General features: G+C 33.8%; 1 protein-coding gene across 1 annotated transcript in view; it reads right to left on the minus strand.

The window, feature by feature from the left end:
• The window catches only part of Rsrc1 (arginine and serine rich coiled-coil 1), a 426533-nt gene that overhangs the window by 225367 nt on the left and 187631 nt on the right, over window positions 1-13535 (minus strand). The window contains exon 5 of the mRNA XM_074073903.1: window positions 9817-9853. Within this exon, the coding sequence (XP_073930004.1) occupies window positions 9817-9853 (37 nt within the window). The remainder of the gene's footprint in view (window positions 1-9816; window positions 9854-13535) is intronic.

The raw sequence follows: 13535 nt of genomic DNA on the forward strand, positions 1-13535 counted from the left end.
TGATCATTTTTGGAGAAACAATTTTAACAAACTTATAACTGATCAAAATGGATCACAGAAGTGAATCACTGAAAATGCATTAGTTTCCACTGGAATTTGTGCTGGTCTTCAGACTGAAGAAATGTAAAATGGCCTAGGAAATCATGACAATAACATTAACATTTAATTCACATTAAGTGTATTTTAGGTCTCACACATTCATGGGATACATTTGTCTGTTAAAAGAAAAAAGAACGACTTATGGAATTGGTTTTCTGGGAAGAAGAAAAACTTCATGCTGTTCTATGATCACAGTTTGAGCGAAATGTCTAATTCAATATGCACTTTTATTCTAAACCTTCAATACACATTGGTATGGGTGAGAGACAATACCAAAACTTTGGAAGAAAGAGATCTATTGTGTGCAAGACCTTAAATAGTGACGTGAGATAATAGGTACTTTAAAACAGGGTTAATACATTTATAGAGTATATGGGTAGTGTATATGCATTTTGAAATAACTATATTCTCAAACTCAATTGTTGAAAATGCTTTTTTTAGAACATGGGGAAATATATATCTACAAATGAGATATTTTTTAAATGCAACAAACAAGAAAAGAGTTTAGAATGATTCATAACTTATTTTTGTGTGCATTTTCTACTTCATGTTGTACTAATCCAATCTTTAAAATGCATCACAAGGCACTGTGACCACATTTGTGTTAAATAAAAGCATTAGTCTCAGAGCTGAAATACTGAAGTTTGACTTGTAAGTTCGTTGTAAAATAGCCTAAAACAGAGGAAAAGGCTTTTATTAGAACTTGATAGTATTCTTGATGAGTATATAATCGCAATGGACCTGTCTACATTTCTGGCAAGCAACAATATTCTTACAAACCACTGATGGGCTAAAAAAGCTATTAATGACAGTTGCTTTTCAACACTAAAAATGGTCAGACTGTGTTACTGGACCACAAAGACAAGTAGGTCGTCACACTCAAATGTTATACAATGTAAGACACACAAATGAGACTCTGTGGGGAGAAAAAAACCACAGGTATGGCTCCAGAGTTCTTTTGTTACTCAGCTATTAATAGGAAGCAAACCCCACTTAAAGCTGTAAACACCTGTAACCCTTTTTATGAAAAGATTTATTACGTATTTAATTGTTCACCTAGGGTTGAAAAAGGTATTAGTAGTCCTAGTATGAAGTTCTAGTACTGAAATACAAACTTAACATGTGACCCAAAATAAAGGGGAAAAAGTGCTTCTGTTACTCTTGCAGAATAAAATGATGAATATTTTCACCTTTCTATAAATCTGTGGCATATTCCTCCCCAGCTAGAACCCCCTATCAACCATCTGTACACTGCATCTGTCCTCCTCCAGACCCAGAGAATCAGTATCTGCATTTGAACATGGTTTCCAAACAACTTAGATGCACCTAAGTCTCCATGTACCCCCATTCCAAGCCACCTCCCTAAATGTATATATAAATATATTTTTTGCAGTACTGGAACTTGAATTTGGGGCTTTACACTTCCTCGGCAGGCACTCTACCACTTGAACCATTCTGCCAGCCCTTTTTACGTAAGACAGGGTCTCCTGAACTATTTGCCCAGACTGGCTCTGAACCTCAATCCTCTTGATCTTTGTCTCCTGAGCAGCTAGGATTACGTGAGCCACTGGCATCTCCACTTATTTATATGACTTTTCAGGAAAGAGAACAAGAGAAACTTTAGAAACATCATACTGACCAGAAGTCACTTTATACTATCATGGGAATGGGTACAACATAGCAGTCTTTCTCTCAAGCTAGAAACAACCCATAATAATATTTTTCCTTTAAATGTGACAATTTCTCACATAGTTCCACCTAGTATTTTCTGAACTTAATTCTTCTACCAAGAAGAAAAGGAGGCATTATTTATATGGTTTGCTTATAAAATGGTAATAGCTGTGTTGTAACCAAATGGTAAGGCTCTATTGCCTGAAAATAAAAATTAATATCACTAATAATATTGGATGCATCAAAAACACTCTAGTAAGTAAGCATTGAAATTCCCATTTGGTAGTTAAATAAAGACTACTACTCATTACATTATCTAGAATTGTAAAATGTAAAATGGGAGAAAAGCCATAAAGAAAAATCCCTTTACACAAGAGGAGCTGAGAGTCAATTATCTACAACTTTAGAACATCATACATGTTTTTTTTAAGGCAGGAGTAACATCACCACTAATAACCACCTACCTGTACTCCTTCAAAAAGAAGTATTAAAAGACAAAGCACTGGGGTAATTGTCAGAAGGCCTTTTATCTGTATGTGATTCTTAATCAAATAAAAAATATCATATCCTTAAGTTCATTCTAAAATCTAATTATATATTAAAAGTAATCTTCCAACTCATTTTTTTCTGAATCTTTAAGTACAATATGGGCACTAAGCTCTTTGAGATGTTTTATGTTTAGTTCAGCTAATGATTCATTCCTTGGGATTCAGGTCCACTCAGTGATTTCCAGAAGCTGGGAGTATACCCCTGTGGTAAAGAAGGTGCTTAGCAAGTGCCTAGAATGTATGAGGCCCTGGATATGATCCACAGCACCAGAATTTTCAATTATGATTCATAAATTTTCTTTCTGAGGTAAATATTTTCACAGACCACCATAAGTATCAAATAAGCAAATAATCAAAAGCACAAACAAAAATCATCCACGGAAAAAAGAAAGTATGACACTAAATAGTGAAAATATTGTAAATAAGTCTAAGACTTTGTATTACCAGAGACCAGATGGGGAATGATGGACTAAAAGTGAGTGTGACCAAAAGTGACAGCAGTGGGAAGCAATGTTTCTAAAAGAAAAATCAGAGAAGAAGTGAAAAGAGGAATATGGCAAGAAGAAACTGTAGCAGCTAAGGGAAAACATGACAACTGGTTCTGTTCCATCCTCCATCCTCCATCACCTGTTAAAGAAATTACACTTATCTGTACTATAGAAGACGGCATCCTTGAACTAGGAATGATGTCTACAAATTGTCTAGGATTTAAAAAAAATCAAATCACCTCTATACAAAGCTACTGTAAGTAAAGAGAAAATATAAATCAAAACATTTTCATAGAGTGGGCAACTGAACCTAACAGAAATTTTTCTAAGAAGAAATCCAGATGGCCAAAATCATATGAAAAAATGCTCACCATCCCTGGCCATAAAGGAAATGGAAATCAAAACCACACTAAGATTACACCTCACTCCTGCTAGAATAGCTATCATCAAAAACACCACCAACAACAAATGTGGGCAAGGATGCGGAGAAAAAGGAACCCTCATACACTGCTGGTGGGAATGTAAGCTAGTGTAACCACTTTGGAAAACAACATAGAGACTTCTTAAAAAACTAAACATAAATCTGCCATATGATCCTCCAATATCACTTCTAAGGATATACCCAAAGGAATGCGACTCAAGTTATTACAAAAGCACCTGCACACCCATGTTTATTGCAGCATTATTCACCATAGCCGAGCTACAGAAACAGCCAAGATACCCCACAACTGACAAACAGATTAAGAAAATGTGGTACTTATACACAATGGAATTTTACTCAGTCACAAAGAATGAAATTTTGTCATTCATAAGTAAATGGATGGAACTACAGAACATCTTAAGCAAGTTAGTCAGGCTCAGAAGGCCAAAAATCACGTTCTCCCTCATATGCAGATGAGAGATCCAAAACAAATTCAGTAATATTATTGGACATGGGTCACACACGAAGGGGAGAAATAGGGAAAGGAAAGGAAACCTAAAACTTGATGTGCACCCTGTTGAGGAGCAAATAAAGTAATCTTAAATTGGCAGAGGCCACCATGGGAAGGGGACCAAGAAGTAGCGAAGAGGTGGGGCAGAAATGAACCAACATGGATTGCAATACACAAGTACATGGAAGCAATGCCAGGAATCACTCTATATAGCTATCTTTATCCCAAACTAGGAAAAACGGTATGTATGCTTTCTCTTCAACAAAACAGGAGAAGAAGGAGGAACAGGTTCTGCCTGCAAGCGGCAGGGGGAGGGGGAGCATTTCCATAGATTAAAAATTATGCCCCAGAAAAAACAACTATAAAGCCATAAGACCCTTTTGAACATATAACAAAAGAAAACTTCATGTCAAAATTCAAAAGGTAAAAATAGAAATGGAAGGAAAAATATTGTAGAAATAAAAATAAGTTACAATGTACCCAAGGAATGAATGTACCCAAATGTACACAAAAATAATGTGCCCAAAAGTAAAATTAAGTAACAATAAAATTAAATGATATGCCCCAAAATAAATTACAATGTACCCAAGGAACTGAATGAAAATTTAATAGGAAAGATTAAGTAAAAACAAGAAAACAACTGAGAATGAAAGCAAAGACAAGCAAAGTTATACAACACACACAATTCAGAGTCCTTGGAGAAAACAAAACAATGGGAAACAGCTAATATTTAATAGCATAATCCAAGAAAATTATTCTAGAAATGAGAACATTTGGAGTTCTGCAACTACTGCAAAGCCACCGAGTATGCAACAGCATTCCACAGCATTCCCGGGGTGTGGGTTCAAGAGGACCTACGAAAACACTAAGTACCCATTGACCTTATAATGCTACCCACTGTGCTGTTAATAATAAAGTGCTTTATCTCTGACCAAGGAATCTCACTTCTTCTGCCACCATGTATGCAAGTATGTAAGGTAAGTAACTAAAATCTTAGTTCCTTAATAAAGAAGGTACAGTCAAATAGAGAAAAAGACATGACAAATATACTCAGATACACAATTTATTGCTAAGCTTAATTCCTATTTCTGGGTGTTTGGAAGCCTGACTGTTATCATGATGTAAAAATTTATTACTGTAGTATTCTCCAGTTAAACAAACATAGTGCTGGTTAAGCAAGCATGTGCTGACCCTCAATTCTTTCTCTAGCTTTAAAAATCTTTGAAAATATGGCCTTGATCCATGAATTAAATCAGTATCTAAGTGAATGTGTAGGTGTTTATTGATCAGATCTATGTAAATGGAAACAGCATATATCTGGGTATTCTTACCCTTCACTTTTTGACATCTTTGTTATTAGTTACACATCAACAATGATTTTATATCCTGGAACAAATTGATTTTGTATAACTGACTACGTGAAGCATCTTTATTAAGTGATTTGATGGCAAGTGGTTGTGAAATTCTGTCCCACCCTTACATACTGCTCCAAAAGGAGAAAGCCATGTAGAATGACCTGCTCCGACTGAAAACAGCAGCCCAGTACAGGTGAGAGCCTTGATCGCCTGCATTACTCCCTTCATGCTTACACCACGTTTAGAAATGCATGGTCTTTGGTTACTGCTACTTGAAAATTGAGTGACATGTTTCTTTGAGGCTTTCTTTTATATAATACTTTGTATATCTTTTCTTTAAAATGTACAAACCATATTTTTCACAAGAATATAGTATTTATAGGTAACTAGCTATTTTACAAATCTTTGGTAGTCCTGTGTAGTTATATTGATGTTTACTGAAAGGAATATCAAAATATTAATAGGATATTAAAAGAAAATTGCACCTGTTTTAGATTTTTAAGATTAAGACATGAAATGTTATAATATGCCTCTTAATTATAACAAAAATTGGCCTTTGAGTATAGTTCCCACAGCACTGTTCTTGATCGCTCAGACTGCATAGTGAGGACATGTCGAAATGTCTCCTGTTGCTAGGTGCTGGTGGCTCATGCCTGTACTCCTAGCTACTCAGAAGGCACAGTCAGGAGAACAAAGGTTTGAAACCAGCCTGGACAAATAGCTTGTGAGACCCTATCTCACAAAAACCATCACACACACAAAAAAAAGGCTGGTGGAGTGGCTCAAGATGTAGGACCTGAGTTCAAGCCCCAGGACCGCCAAAAAAAAAAAAAAAAAAAAAAAAAAAAAAGTCTCTTGTCATTCTGGGTGTCTTATTACAGAAAACTGTAAATAAAGGTGACCTTTGTAGGAAGGAGCAAAGTGTTTTCCCCTGAGGTTCTCTCTTGATGCTTTATTGGCAACTGTGAATATTTGTATAAAACTAGTTACATTTTAAAACCTGTTGAATTTACATTAGGTATCTATGTAAGAAATGTTAGAGAAACACCCACAGGTAAACTGATGGCAATACTCAGATATGTCAAGTGTAGCTGAAAGTCTATCCATGTGAGTAGTATATCTCAGTGCCTTTAACCTGGCTTTCTAATCTTAAGTAAAATAAGTGCAGCATTCTTTTGAGGAAAAAATTTTTCAATTGGTAACTGTGTTTTCTTCATTTATGTCTTCCCCAAAGCACCAAACTTCTTTATTCATCAGTTTTATTAGCAAAATACTTTTCCTCTAAATGAAATTATTATAGGTTGTCTCAAGATTACAGCAAACTGGATTTTTCTAAACTCTGGGGACCAAGAATGAGAGAACCTAGGGTCTCCAAGAAGAGAAACATAATCAAATGTTTAAATAATCATAAAGTAGGTAAATTTCTTGCTTAATGTTTTTCCAATTTCTGATTTGAATGTTTCTTACTAATGCTTTCTTATGTAGGCATTTTGTTTTGAGATGTATTACAGCTTGTGTAATAACAGTAAGGGGAAAAAATATAACCAAAATTAGTATTCTTTCTCTATAAATACGGGAGATTCCTTAAAAATAAAATCACAGCCTTTTCAGTACTTACTTCCTCATTTTAACTGAAATGATCTTTCTAATTCAAAAGCTGTGTTGTTTTTGACTACCATCCATGGGTGTAAGCAATGTTAAAAGAGTAAGTTTCCAATTTAAAAAAAAAATCAGTTTAAATCAATCATTTCAAGTATATTTTGAAAGTAAGTTTGAGAGAGTTAAGAAAATTGTGTTTTCATTAAGTTTTAAATATCTTTTGCAATGCCATGTAAGTTCCCTTTTTCACATGATTAAAGGAAGCTTATGATGAAATGATTACTCCATTTACATTCACTTGTAGCAGTTACATGAGCATTTGAGTTCTGTTGGGTTTGGGTTCATTGATCCCTATGAATGATGGTACAGTTAGGTGAGATTTTCTGTTATGACACCCAAACTCATCATTGGGTCCTCTTTAATTTTTGAAGGTTTCAATAAAAATTGTTCACTCAAAAATAAATAAATAAAGAGGACTAAGGACATGGCTCAAGTGGTAGAGCTACTGCCTAGCAAGCTTGAGGCCCCTGAGTTCAATCCCTAAGCACTGTTTAAAAAAGAAAAAAAAAAATGTTAAGAGACAAAGAGAGGGAGGAAGGGAGGGAGGGAGGGAAAAAGGAGGGAAAGGGAAGGGGAAGGAAAGGAAGAGGAAATAGGCATACATACGCACTCACACATGCTTAATTTATTTTAAAACACATAGAAAGGATATATTGAAAATCACAAAGTTGCCTCTAATATAGGGGACTGAGGAGAAAAGGGGAGGAAGGAAGGAAGCAACACACATCTCCGGGAATAATCTTGACTTCTGGAAGCATGTTAACATCATACATTCAAATATACAATTAAATCAACAAGAGTGGGAACAAAGCACTTAAACTTGAATGCAAACAGAAACAAATGAGAGTAATGATTATTTCAAATGAATAACAACCACACTCTATGGGGGGAAAACTGCAAATAAATTTTGAAAACCTTTCTATTAGATTTGTTTTTCAGGTATGCATGGAGCAATTCTGAAATTATTTTATATGTCTATAATAAAGCAAATGAGTAAATGTATTAATGGTGTCAAGGAATCAGGGTTCTCACTTTAAAGGAAGGGAAATACAAATATAAAATGGGAGAATAATTCTATGGTTTGGACTGAAACTGAAGGTATTAGTATGACTACTATTTTTGTTTATATACATACATACACACACACACACACACACACACACACACACACATATGTTGCTGGGTGAGATGGTGTATGCCTGTAATCCTTATGATTTTGCAATCATAAGGTGAGGATCATCAATGAGTAATGGGGTAACAATCTTCAAAGGCTCTGTCTAGAACATTAAACACACACAGAGTTTATGAGAGTATTTGTGAGGGGAGGAGAGGGAAAAGGAGGGAGGGAAGGGAAGGGGAGGAGAGGAGAGGGAAGGCTACACGTGCTAGAAATCAAGGGTTATAAATATGAGCTCAGTGGAAAAGGGAGAAACAAAAACTCTAGGAGCCCACAGGTGCCGGACAGAACAGTTTTCATGTTCAAGCCACAAACTTTGAGTTCTTCCCCTTCTTGCACATTTGAACCTTACTAGATTATGATGAATATTTCTGACTGATATTGCTGTGTATTTTTCCAATCAGTCAATACATACATACATACATACATACATACATACATACAGGTAGATGATAGATAGAAAGATAGATAGATAGATAGATGATAAATAGGTAGATAACAGGTCAATTACAATGTCAAGTTGTGGAGTCTTTTGAACTTAAATAAAATGCATTAAAATCAGAAAATTAAAATCAAACTTAAAAATCAAAATCTTCTTTATTGAGGAACACAAATTAAATATAAAGTTTTTAACAAATAATAATTTAAAAGTTCATGCTGGAATTATGGTAGTTTTTATTCCTTGGTATAAGGTACCAGTTGATACTGGAGTGTGATCTTTCAGATTAACATTTTTATTCTGATGTGCTTATGTCCTAAACATAAAGCGATAAAACATAAACATGAAGTGATAAACACGTACTATTTTTTAATGATACATACAACAATGTATTTTTACTTATTTCTAATTATGAAAAATATATAGCTTAAATTTTCTAATGATGTTATTATATACTAATTTTTTAAAAATTAGCCTATAACTTTAAGGAATACTTTTTAAAATCTCAGGTTGTTCAGTTTTCTGTAGTTATTAAAAGGAAAACACTTTCAACTTTGAAGTTTCTGTAAGTCAAAATGAAGCTGCCTCTCACTACTGTTTTGCTTTTGTGGAAGCAAATCAAAAGCACATTAATAGTTAACAAAGTTACAGCATGATATAGGAATGAAGTCTTGCATTTAAAAAAGTACTTAGACTGTATTTACAAAAGAATCTCTACTATTAATTATTCAACATTTGGATTTGACCAGAAACCGGAGCATGACTTTGTAATGCTCTGTTTAAATGAACTATTAATGTTGCAATGAACACTTGATACAGTGAGCTCAGTGAATTTCAGAGTTGTTATAATACTATGTTTTTTCCCAATTTTTGATCAATGGACAAATTTTAATGTTAAATCAATTTGAATTTCATCTGTTCATAAAAATGTTTACATAAACCAAAAACTGTGCATTGCAATTATTTTATATTCTAAAGTGGAATGTAGTTTAAACCAATGCATTATTCATAAAGCAAGGACATCAGGAAAAACAAAGCTGTGCACTTCCTTCAAAGCTGTTAAATTGCTAAAACATACCATATTTATGCATGCAATATCTGATTGTGTTTTTCTTAAAACACAAGCTTGTTTTCGTCAGATCAAGATATGCCAAAAATTCCACACCAAACAATTTTTGCTTATAATTAAAGCAATCATCAATCCAAGGATTGTCATTCATTTTATTTTATCTCTACATCAAAAAAAGGTAATTCAAAAAAATTTTTAATTCCCTTGAAATGATAAGATAAATGAAAATGTAAGTGCCTTAACATAATAACAGTAAGCTGACCCTTTGGGAAATGGCTGACTTTCTCAATACAAGGTATTCAAAGCTCATTCAAAAGTGTTCATTTAGAATGCAGATATCAAAGATGATGCAAGTGTTCAAGAGAAAATTAGAACTTACCAGATGCTCTAATCCAGCTTTGATGTTTCCAGATTCCCTAAAATAGAAAAATAAAAGTTCTCATGGTTGCTAAAACCTCATATGCTCCAATTTAAGTTTACCTCAAAATGTTTTATAAATCCTTGTAATTTTTTCATCTATCTTCACTAATATTCATAATAACTTTTTAAGGACAATTTCCACCAAAAGGGAATACATAATTTATTTATATCAAATAGTATTGCCTTTAAATTAGTATTTCACTAACATAAAAAATTTCAGATTTTTTAGTCAGTGAACAGTAAAAAGGAGTCAAATATATTACTTTACTATTCACACAGTGTTTATTCCATGTTAGCTTTTTCATTAGGTTATGATTGCTTCCAACATTTATTATGAAAATGTTCAAATGTTACAGATACTATCTACCATATAGATTGAAAAACTGACATTGCATTTTATTTGTTTTATCAAATATCCATCTACCAGTAACTGACATTTTATATAAGGACTATAAGCATAAAGAAGAGTATATACAACACAGTGTTTTATTTATTATTGTGCTGGGGGTACATTGTAGCATTTAAAAAAATTCTTATAATATATCAAATAGATCATATTTGAATTGATTTTATTTACTACTCATTACAAATCAAGACCTAACATTATTCTAATATTAAAAAACAAAATATCACCAGAGAATATAAACATCAAATACCATGATCTGTTTTTTGCTTTTCACTGTAAAAGAAACTGCCGAGGGAATTAAAAATAACAAGTACTTGTAGAAGTAATAAAAGTAATTTAAATATACATTTGGTAAAGTATGGAAAAATAGTTGGATTTTTTCTGATTTTAATCGATAGTACGTTATTGGTGACAACTGGGCTTTCACTTCTCTTTCTCTGATCAAGCAATATTTTAGTTTCAATATAACCACAGGTTTCATCTTTTTAACATGAAATTATGGCAATCATACTGCAGAAAGTGATTGCGAAACCCCTAACATTACTATTTTCATGATGTTTAAAACTTTCCCGATATCTTTGTTTCTTTGAAAAATCACAACTTTCTTTTCCATTTCTGTCTCCTAATTTTTTCTTTCCTAAAAAATACTTATCTCAGTTTCCCTTGCCTTGCTTTATTCTCTTTAAATGTCTTTCTCTTGAATCCTTCAACTCTGCTGCCTGAAAACCATACTTTCAGCTCTCATGACTCAATCTGGCATAACAGGAATAAATTCCCATTTGTACTGATTGGTACTCATCTTTAGCCATTCTCTTCTCCCATTCTTTTCTCTTCTGGCAATCTTAGCAAAGCTATATGCTCAATATTTAGAAATGTAAAGGATGCTTAAACTCATTCCCTAATCTCATTTTTTTAATCTCTAGTGTCATCTAAATCCTAATGACAAATGACAAGAATAAATTAACACAGGTATGAGAGATGAGGCTACTATCTATATAATTATTTTAAATTATATTATTATAAAATTAATGTGTTTACTGGAGCTCAAATTAAAATAAATCTTTAGATTTTCAGAAGGACATTCTCATAAAGTTATTTGTGTAATTTAAAATTTAAACAAAAAAATAACATATACAGGGAAACCAATGAACAGGATAGTGTGTGTGTGTGTGTGTACACTCACATAAACATAATGAAATAAGTCTTTCTCCCATTACTAACTCCAAATTCTCAATTACAGATACTGTTCATCCTTCCAAGCATATTCTAAGCACTTATGTGTCTGTGGGCGTATATGTGTCTGTGTGTGTCTTCCCCTCTTTCTGTGCTGTTTAAATCTCAAACAGAAGTATACTATATACGTTTTATAATTTCACTTGATAATCTCAGTCCTGTATTTTAACACATATACTTCCCTTTCTCTATGGCTGCATTGTCACACAATGGTTATTACAAAATTATGTTGCAATAAAAACAATTCTCAGATTTAAATATAAGTAATTCATTATCTGAAACCACTAGGGCTAAATGTAGTACATCAGAGTACTTCAAATTTTAGAAGGGAAGTAAGGTATATACGCACACCTGATCATTAAACATATTAATAATTCTGAAGGAGACATCTGAATGTCTATACCCAGTGGGAAAAGCAAAGACTATTAATAACCTCATTTCAGGGCAGTCTTTATTGTCAATTGAGTTTGTCACAAACTTGGGGAAAAGTATCCTGGTTTTCTGAGCTATTTGTGCTTTAGAAAGGAGGATATGAAACTGTTTCTTAAAATAAAAAGAAAAGGTAGAATATTACTTTTCTATGCTTCCAAGTTACTCTTTAAATTAAAAGATATTTAGAAAATATGTGTTTTCTATTTAATCCCTGATAGAAAACTACGCATTATTCTTGATACCTCTTTTCCTTTATTATCAAATGTAATCAAATGTAATCAACCACATAGTCCTGGCTATCCAGATCAAAATTAACCATTTTTTTCTATTTTCAAAGCTATTACCATGTTTTAGGCCACTGTCTTTTCAAACCTATATTTCTACAACAGCCTCTTAAATAGATCTAAAGGGCCCCTACCTTGCATTCTCCACAATATAGCAAAATTTTTCTAAAATGTAAGCTTGCTCACATCAACCCTTTCATAAAAATCTATAATATCCTACCAGCTTTCCTAAGTCTTCTGTTATCTTGCCAAAAATACATGACATGAAAAGTGACAGCAATAGCCTTGACAAACTATTACAATGGTTACCCTTACCACTGAACCACTTGCCCCCTCTACCTTAGATTTTAACACTCCTTTACCCTCAACTTCCTCTAGTCCTCCTCATCTAGCTAACAAACAATGAAATCAAAACATCTTCAGGATGCAACCTACAATATCTCAAGTGAAGGAACCTTCTCCCTCCACAAGTGAAGTATTGAATGCTTCCCATGTGTTTCCATAACTCTGGGCAAATCCATCACAGAATTTATCAGAATTCATTATAGTACCTACTTTCCCACTGACAACACTAAAATGAAAACTTGAAGGAATACATCACATCCTTTTAATTTTTATATTATAGTACCTACTGAAAATGTATAAGTCAGAGTATGGAACCAATTAATAAGGGTCTGACTGTTCTGAGACAAGGTTGGGCAGAGAGTCAGTAGCAATCAGCTCAGGTCTCAGCTCCGCCCTATTCCCAACCCACCAAAGACCAAGGCAATTCACACCAGTGAGTGTTTGTCTGGGACAGTAATACCAGGAGGAAGGTAACGGCATGCATATGTAAGTAACGTGGAACAGGTAGGTGGTTGTTTCGCTTTGCTTTTTCATATTGTTCTTAAAGGAGTCAGACTGCACAATGGGAGTAGTAGTTGAGGCCAGACTGGACTACTAGTGGCTTTCTACTACAGTTTGTTTCTGTTTTTTGTTTTCTGATGTACTAGAGATGGAACCCAGGGCCTTGCCCATGTTAAGCAAGTGCTCTAGGACTTGAGCCAAGCCCCCAACCCTGTTGTTTTTTGAGACAGGGTCTCTGCTACTTTTGCCCTGACTGGACTCAAACTTGTGCTCCTCTGGCTCAGCCTTCTAAGTGCTGGGTTACAGGTGTGTACCACCATACCAGGCTTCTACTTCTTCATATAAGAAATGAACCAGGAAGACCCAAAATCAGAGCTTAGACTTTCACCCCTCCCTTTGGTTAAAATTACTAACCAAAGCAGCTGAATGCTAATAAGCACACAGGAAAAGTTAAGTAAATAAACACAGAATAGAAAA

The sequence above is a fragment of the Castor canadensis genome, chromosome 5 (assembly GCF_047511655.1).
Source record: "Castor canadensis chromosome 5, mCasCan1.hap1v2, whole genome shotgun sequence".
In the NCBI taxonomy this organism is placed as follows: Eukaryota; Metazoa; Chordata; class Mammalia; order Rodentia; family Castoridae; genus Castor; species Castor canadensis.